The 9568-nt window shown below is 40.3% G+C and overlaps 1 protein-coding gene across 1 annotated transcript in view; it reads left to right on the top strand.

Annotated features, from left to right (window-relative positions):
• The first annotated feature begins 1159 nt into the window (after positions 1–1159).
• Positions 1160–9568, top strand: part of LOC117158455 (uncharacterized) — a 28527-nt gene continuing 20118 nt past the window's right edge. Inside the window, exon 1 of the mRNA XM_076618699.1 lies at positions 1160–1344. Coding sequence (XP_076474814.1) covers positions 1160–1344 — 185 coding nt within the window. The remainder of the gene's footprint in view (positions 1345–9568) is intronic.

The raw sequence follows: 9568 nt of genomic DNA, 5'->3' as shown, positions 1-9568 counted from the left end.
AAATCGAAGCAAAAATTTCAGCCACGTAGAAAAACCGCGTTCTATAGTTGCTGGGAACCTCGAGGATACCTACTTGCCTACGCTACCGAGGAATTGGCCACCACGACCTGGCCGATTGGTCACGATCGTTGGTGTTGGTTCGTACCTTTTCGAATCGTCGCTTCTTTTTTCCATCCTCGATTTATTTTTCCGATATCGCGACATTGGCGTTATACGATAATTAATTAATCGATTAAATTAATTTCGAAATTGTCCTCTCTCGGTGCTATTTGATTTTTGCTTAGGTTGTTAATTCGGCTCGACCACGCTCTCCTCTTAGCAGACAAAAAGATATTTAATATTTTTGCAAAATCTGTGGGAAAGAGTCGACTCGGTCTCTACAAAGTCAATCTCACGCGTCAAGAATAATTATCTCGTTTCGTTCTTCGAGCTTAACAAATTTGGTAACCATCGAAAAATACGATTGGATGGGAAAATAAGTCAAAGCCTTAAGTCGATCTATTTAGCTTGTGAAAGGCTGATATCGCAAAGTTATCGTATCGTTATAACTTGTAACCGCAGCCTTTCTTGTTAGGGAACGATATTCATTCGGTAAATCTAAAATTTCATCGATACTTGAATTTAGTAACGTTTAGTTTAGTTTAGTTTAGTTTAGTTTAGTTTAGTTTAGTTTAGTTTAGTTTAGTTTAGTTTAGTTTAGTTTAGTTTAGTTTAGTTTAGTTTAGTTTAGTTTAGTTTAGTTTAGTTTAGTTTAGTTTAGTTTAGTTTAGTTTAATTTAGTTTAGTCTGGTTTAGCTTAGTTTAGTTTAGTTTAATTTAGTCTAGTCTGGTTTAGCTTAGTTTAGTTTAGTAGAGCCTGGGATCGCGACGAATCAGCTAAAATATGTAAGATCGTAGAAGCGTAAGGGCGCAGCGTAAATCATTGGTCAGGATATAGCGATCGATCACGAGTACGACAAAAAAAAAAAAAGAGAAAAAGAGGGCGGTTGCAGAAGTTGTAATAGGGCCAATTTCACCTTATGAAGGATCGCTGCGGTTTTCTCCGTGCAGCTGTCGCGTCTGTGAGTATAGGTATAAGTAGTATAAAACGTACATCGCGGTCGGTGGACGCGTGGCGGTGCGTAGGTCGCCGGTGCGTGAGCGTGCAAGTTCAAGAACAATGGCGCTTCACGATCTGTATAATGTAGGTACAATAGGATTTTGCGAGGCGGCGGTGCCGGCTGATTGTGATTGTGATGGTGCGGCGGTGGCGGTGGCGGTGGCGGTGGCGGTGGCGCTGGCGCTGGCGGTGGCGGTGGCAGCGACCAGCTCTCGTGCCACTGACCCACAAACACACTTACCTATGTTATAGGTACTATGCTGCTATATACACTGTTCTGCTATGCCGTGCCGCGCCATTGTCGCTATACCTTAATGCCCGTACACACCGCGTTTCCGTCTCTCGGAACGTGTTTGTGTATGTCGTCCTTGGAAGATTTACTCGCGGACCTGATCGTACTGTCGATGCCGAGCTTCTTGAATTTTTCATCGGAACCTGCACTACCGTGAACCGAAAGTAACTTCGTATCGAGCAACCAGGGCAGTAATTTTACGGTAAACGTTTCACAATCAGAATATGTATCGTTATTCGTTTCTATAAGGACATGCATAACCGGTAAAATCAGTCTCGCTGTTTTTTCATTTTCGCACTTTGAGCACTTGCGCTTAAAAGTCTTTGCACACCTCCTACTGTCGATAAATCTTTGCTACTTTGTATAAATCGTGTATCTGAAATTGTATAAACGACAAATTGATCTTTCAATCATATCGTATAACTGTATATATTCGTTATCGTATAAGCCATCGAACGACTATCAAACGAATAATTCAGTCTTGTTGTCTTGTAATTTTTCAGTCTTGTAGAATATGTAATAGCGATGCCGAGAGTGCTTTTCCCCTTTAGAGGGCCTTTGTCTACGTTCACAAATATGACAATCGCTGCATTCGTAACCTTATAAGTTGGTAAGACGATAGAACGACTATTCGACTTTTATCGAATGCCTGATTAAAGTCACACGTAATACAAAGATATTAAAAATTCAAACTTTTTTACTACCGATGATAATACCGATCTCGTAACGTTCTTCGTTCTTTCTCTTGAAATTCGAATTCAGATGGAGCGAAATTAGCGCGAAAAACACGAATCCGCGCAACTGTGTCTGCAGGAACGTAGCCTCGTGTAATCCGCCGCGTCTACGTACTCCCGCGTTTTACTCTCCATCTCGATTGTCCCACTTGGTAAACAGGACAAAACTGGAAGAGCAAGGCTGGGGTCCTGTCGGTGGCGGAGAGCGGCAAAAGCGGAAAGAGGTGGTCGATCCGCTCGACTTTTTACCATCGCATCGTCACGAATCCGAGACGAGAGTCGCCGCGTTTGGAAGGAGGCAGTAAAGTAAGCAACAGGACGGAAGAGGAAACCGAAGCAGCCGCGTTAAGATCGCGAACAGTTCGTTATCGCCGTTACAACTTTGAACGCCTCGACCCACTCTTGGTTTCCGATGCCAAACAAAATGGAAACAATCTGATCCCCCCTCCTCCGTTGTTTCCTGCTTCTTCTTCGTTCTCTAACTTTTTCATACCTCTTCGACCAGATTTGACTTTGCGCTGCGATCGATTCGACCGTGGAGTCGCCAAATATACATATGTATTAGGTTGTCGGAAAAGTTTCTTTCGTTTTATGATGTTTTCCGTCTATTATACGATAGACGCACAACGTTTTTTCTTTTATATTATTTTGTCGTATTACGTGCGATCCATTTTGTTACGTGGAGATAAACACCGCGACGTTTCACAGACTTGGTTTCGCCTGGTTTGTATGAAGGCACCGTTACTGTTGTAAATAAGAAACACGTTTGCGAAAGAAAGACACTTTTCGGACAACCTAACGTATCGTCGATTATATATGGTCGATTTAGCGAAGCAGAGGTGCAGTTAGAAAAACTAAATTTCGATGAAAGTCAATTTCAGATAGGATAATTATATTAAATTATAGAATAATTATAAAAAATTACGAATAACCCGTTCATTCATAACCCGATGAGACATGTTCTTTTTTCTAATTTAGATAGCTCTGAGTTTTCAGGCTATTGGTAATTATTGTGGTTAAAATTAGTTAGTTTAGTAGTAGTAGTAGTAGTAGTAGTAGTAGTAGTAGTAATTCCTTACGGGATAACGTCGCGTTAACGAGGAAACATTTTACAATTAATTATTTACAATTCTTCTTCCTCTACGCTATCGTGTTCATTTACGCTATCGAGTTCCATTGTTGAACACCGTGATCGAGAGAGGAAGCTTAAAGAATATTTTAAAATATCTTTTTGTCGCTATTTCTTGCTTCGCTTAATTAGTTAGATTTTGTCATATAACAGCGTAACCCTAAGCCTAACGTCTCTTATAATACGATCGTTGTACGCAATTTACGATTATACACAACGAACACAATGGCCATGTATTCGATGATACGTACGTACGTTTAAATGGTTCGTAACTATATTTCGAAGAATCTATCGCCGTCTATTATATATTCTTCATAATGGAAAACTCTCGATTCTCGTCAATTGTTAATTCTCCTTCGAACGAGTCGTTCCACTTCCAGTTAGGATTATAATTAATGAAGAATGGCCTCCTGGTAATCTCCTTCTTTTATCTTGGAATTTAGGACATTTTTTGCCGGTTCTTGATAAAAAGATTTTACGAGAAGCCGCGATCTGTTATTTTTATGAGATCGGGCTTATTTTTACGATCGTGCCGACCAACCGCGCATACCAGAACCAACACAACCTAGCCATCGATTCCTTTCTACGCTTCTTTTTTCTTCCTTTTCGTTCGTCCGACGAATCGAACCGGGTCACATTTCCTTCGCGATGCCACGACAATAGATAGCGAGCAACCTTTACCTAGCTACGCTTAACGCAGAATTCGGATGACACCGGAGTTTCGTTGCCCAAATTTCTCCCTCTCTCGTTGATTCTGCATACCCAAATCCGGAACCTGGTTTAGTCGTACAGGGGACCGTCGCCCCCCCCCCGTTCCCCCATACACACTTGACAGAATGTCCTCATTTTTTTTGGGGCCTCGAGGGCCGCGTGACTTCCACAACGTAAAACAACTGGGAGCCACGACGCGACATAGGCTCGCGTGAACTTCCAATACGTCCCTTTGAATTCCGTGAACGTGATATCTCTCTGGCGGTTAATTTTACCGTTCTTTGCTGCTTCGATTCATTGATATCCGGACAGCAGCTCCTATCGCGTGAACGAAAAATAATAGATACGTAGCGAGCGTACGTAGCGTTAAATAGCATAAAAGTTTCACGTGACAACGTGTCTTCTCATCATTTTCGTTAGCTGTTTATGCTTTGATACACGTATGTAGTAATAATGTTTCTAACAGAAAGAAAGTATCTATTATCGGTAGGGATTCTGCTCCGGATAACAGAATAATACGTATTCGGCATTCGGATAATAGATAATAGAACGTTCAAACATTAGACGTATTCGAACAATTCGGGATTTCGAATACACGAAGCTCTATTATTTTGTAACGCGTTTGATACGTATTACGTACAAAAGCTAGTTGTTAATATGCTATATCGTTAAACAAATTTCTTCGCTTTCCTTCACAGAAACATGATTATGTGCGATGTCTTGTTTCAGTTTTCTACTACACTCTGGTACAGTCATTATTTTCATATGTGCGATTAATGAACGAAATGTGCGATTTTACCTAACTGGATTTGACGATCGCCGGCTTCTCCTCTGTTAATTTCACACGCATCGTCTCGGATCGTAGGAGACCTTTTTCTTCCTCGAATTTTTCAAACAATCGCCATTTTCTCTTTCGAATTTTCTTTCTTTCTTTCTTTCTTTTGAATCGCATGTACGGTTTGTTTGTTGTTAAATTTTAAGTAGCGTTTAAAATAATGTTGGTAGCTATCTCTATTCGTCAAACTTTCTGTAAATATGTCGCATAACCAATGCGGAAGGCATTGGTTGGTTCATTTTCTTTACTCATCTTATTTGAGCCTAGTGACGACTAATGATGGAATAGCTTACTTTTACTTGAACTGATATTTCTCTTACTGTTCTTCAGCGGATTATTCTCGGTAATATAATTCAAATATTCCGCCTTCCTTCGGATTTATGCATTTGCCAGATATTATAACGTTATAATGTTTAGAAATTATTATAATACTTATAAATACATATAAATTACTTGGGTATTGGTTTAATCACCTAATACCTAATACGACATTTATACGTTACCTGGATATACTATATTTGTACGCGCAATCCACCGATGAGAAGTCGTACGAATATTTGACTTATTCCACCATAATGGATAATATTATGAGCTTTTTCAACGTTTTATTTGTATCATATCGTACAACTGTGCGCTAGCTTCCTTTCGATCGAACGTTGTCGCCATGTCTCATCGGTCAAGATAGGAAAAGAATATCGTACAAACGTGTGTCATTGGAGGCATTGTTAAAGAGTTGTACCTAATACAAAAACGATATACTATATAAACGATATTTATGTAGTATGTATATAGTGGTATGTATATAGTGTATGGGTATATAGTGGTATGGTGGATGACGATGATATGGTCGATAACGCGGAATGCGACGTGTTTGTCGAAATTGTGGCGGATCGATTGCCGATATTGGTGCAGAGCGAAGAAGAACAGTCGAGGTTGCTTGGACGCGTTAGGCGGTGAAAGTGTTTGTACTGTAGAATTTCTTTCGTTTCAAGATCACCGACGATGGAGGATATTTGTGATTTTGCAATTCTTTGGTAGTATCGTGAAAAATTGTTTACCGTTGTTGCGATACTCGAGAAAAATGATTTCAGCTTGGTAATTGTTCGTCTATCCGTATTCAACTACTTTCGTTAGACTAGCGACTGTACAATCGAGCGATTCAACATTTTTGGCTGGTTTCATAACCGTGGAACGTTGCTAAATGAACTCAGCCTACAAATATTGACTTGGAAGACAGAAATAAATACGGTGAACTATTAAATACGTAAAATTACTTAAATAAGCTTAAATAGGTAGAAAATGGTTTTGTATTGGAGAAACGCTGTTATTCAGAGTAAGTGCACGTTTGAATCGTGCATTACGGGGCGTCAGCCTCGAAACAACGAGTTGGCCGTTCACCGGCGATCAGAGCGGCGCAGCGGTTCGTCTCGGCGCGATAAACAATTACGAAACGGATTGTTAAAAAAGGAAGTAATACGGCTTGCGCATATTTATGTAACGGCTGTACAGGCTTAGCGACCACGAGCGTGTAACGGCAACGCGAGTAAGTTTCCTCGTGAGCTAGTGTAAAACATCCGCATCGACAGCCTATGTGTGCACGCGCCACCCAGGCTACAGGCTACAGGCTACAGGCTTCTTGCCTTGTACACCTGTGCACCAGCACGTATGCCTGCCACGTGTGTGTCCGCGTCTGCGTTACACTTAACGCCTATCTCTAGTCATCGGCCAATGTGTATGGTAGGGGTAGGATCCTCCATGCTCCAGTATACCACCAAGAAATTTCACTTGGTGCTCATCACGACTTTACGATTCTTTCCCACATATACATATACGTATATGTATACGTATATGTATACGTACAAGAAAACTCGAGCGTTCCAATTACGTCTACGTATGGGTATATGTGTATTATGCGTTAGCCGTATAAGCATGTAAGCGAGTTTTCGTGTTCCCATTATGTGTACGTAGGTAAACGCATACGTGTGTGCGTGAACGGCGAATTCGCGTGTTCCTTATTGCGTCTATCGCGTTTACGTGTATGTACGGGCTATTTGTTAGCTGTATGTGTTACCTGCAGGCAAGTTCGATTACGTGTATAGGTAAACGTACGTTGCAAATTGCGTGTATCTGTCTCTGCAAGCACACGTACGTTGAAGCTCGTACGCGTGCTACCGGCCGTTTAATCGGAGAATGGCCAGCCAAGTCCTTGGCAAGGCCGATCGAGACATCATCCAGCCACCTTTTTTCAATTAGCGGACGTCTGGTAATCGGCTACCGACTTCCTACGAACAAATGCACGCGTCTCCGACCGCGCCGTGTGTTTGCGAATTGCCTCGTTCTTTCGAATCTCTTTTTATCCTATAGGTTTTTCTTTTGCGCGAATTTGTATTCCGACTGATTTCGGCTTGGTTAAATATTTGTATGTATCGTTGATCGTGACGGGAAGAAGTAGGAGAAGTACCTGAGAAGTACTGAATTATTTATCGAATAAAATATTTCGATTAATTACTTTTAAACTAGATTCAATGAAATTAAACGTTGTTCGTTTCGGACTAACCCGTATTTTTGAAAAGAAAATTCGTACGTAGTGTTTATACTTTATCGCAGTTGATAGAAGTGAAAATTTTAATTTGCTATTAAATGTAATTCCTTACGTTTTGTCAAAATTAATAGTAACGCCAATTTAATTCTCGGACTGCGGACTACAGACTGTGGTAAAAACGGAATTACACATTTACAGCGTTATTATTTCCACTGCATCGACGCGTAGAAAGCAAAGAAGGTATAGAATCTTAGACGTTTGCAATTTATGACAAAATTGTTTATAGGTATATAAACGGATGAAAGATACATTAAGATTAAGATTAAGATTAAGAAAACTTTCCTATAAATACCGATGTTGGTATTATCTACGTGGAAGTTGGTGCGTCAGGGTTCATTGGTAGAAGGAACGAATTTTTCTGTCATTATCGAGTAAGTAAACGAATCAAGCTACGCAATTCATCTAATTAATAAATAATTATTTAGAAAATTACGCGGCCCCCTCCCTCTACCTAATCTTTCCATGAAATATTCATAGAAATTTACGTTATCGGCGATCATTAACCCCAATACAGATCCAATCGGCTATCCATTTGCGTATTTATTTTAGCAACTTTTCAATTTTCTAGCGAGGATATAAAGCGAATTACTTTGTATCTATAGATAATTTTACATTGAAAGTTATGGAAAAATGTAAAGTATTAAAGCGATTGAAACTTGTATATTGACACTTGTACACTTGCTGGATAAGCATAAAATTTTCTGATCGTTCGTACAAGGATTAATTAATCGATGGTAGGTAGAATAATTTGATTGTTCGTTTCGTTTCGGTAGCTCGATTCCTTCGAAGGAGGTATCGTGCGATATCTCTTGACCTTGCAGAACGGCGAACAATAAAATTTCCCAACAGTTAACAGCAACGAAGGTAAGGATGTTGCGATTTGCAAAATTTACAGCATCGGGCCACCGGATTCTTCGCCGTTGTAGTAGACGCCGTTCAACATTGAATTGGCTAGGTGTACAGTTTTCCGAGTGTTGTAAAACACAAAAAAAGGATGTTCGGTGGCCACATCTAGGCCCACAGGTTGTTTTTGGCCGATTTACTACGGTAAGATTTTAGTACACGGGTGTCGCGCCGTTTGACGCAGGCAGCGAGATACGATCTTCCCGATTTTGTACAGTTTTGGAATTGGCGGTGGCAACTATGGCGGTGACTACCCATGAAAGAGGCATAACTATCGCGCGAATGACCAGCCTACGCTGATTACAGCGCTGGTTACAGCGTTGATTACTACGCTGTTTACTACGCTGTTTACTACGCTGATTACTACGCTGATTACTACGCTGATTACTACGCTGATAGAGATAAATTTCAATATGCGGTAAGGAGGAAAGATTTTGGTTTATTGAATATTTTATTGAATATTACGTCGTCAGAGAAACAAAGCGTTGTGATTCATTATACCTTTTCATGTTTAAAACGATGCTGCAAGTTACGTATAGATCTAGCTCCTAGTTTCTGTAGCCTCTGGATAAATCACTTTATCGAACTTGTGAGAATCGATAAATAAAAACGTCAGACGTAAAATTGCGATGCCTGCCACGGTAAACTGTCAAATCTCTGAACAACGTCATTTACTATTTTTTACTACAATTGTTACAAGTAGCACATCCCTTCTTGGTCAAGGTCTCGAGATTCATCTACTCAGGTGCAGCAATAATGGCAGAGCGAAATGGTTTTCGGTGGCCACATCGGGTGCCACAAACCGTTCCTTCTTTCATCTCGCTCTTTCGCAAAACCACCGTAAATTTTCAGGCGTATTTGCGGAAGGACCGTCGTCCAAATTTTAAGTTGTCAAAAAGCAAAACCGTCGTGCCGTGCCTACCAACAATCGCCGTACAATTTCAGCGTCATTGAAACCTGTTAAATTATTATTTACGGCTTCTTGTTGGGAACGTGGCCATGAACTTTGTTCCTCGATCAAATCGATCTTGACTGGAAATAGAGAAACACGTGGAGTCTATTCATTTAAACAAAAGGCTTTTATTTTTGGCATCGTTTGTATAAAATCGAACATTTTCATTTTTACTTTTCAGTTATGTATAGACATGTATTTTTCTCTTTACCGAAGGTTTCCAAAGTGCTGTCAGAGCCGATCCAGCTTTTGCTAAAAGAACGATCGAGAAGCTAATAAATTTTAACCTCCGTTCGCTAAACTTGCGGCAG

The sequence above is a fragment of the Bombus vancouverensis genome, chromosome 5 (genome assembly GCF_051014615.1).
Source record: "Bombus vancouverensis nearcticus chromosome 5, iyBomVanc1_principal, whole genome shotgun sequence".
NCBI lineage: Eukaryota > Metazoa > Arthropoda > Insecta > Hymenoptera > Apidae > Bombus > Bombus vancouverensis.
The sequence above is the reverse complement of the archived record's forward strand: the minus strand, read 5'-3'. Positions and strand labels throughout refer to the sequence as shown.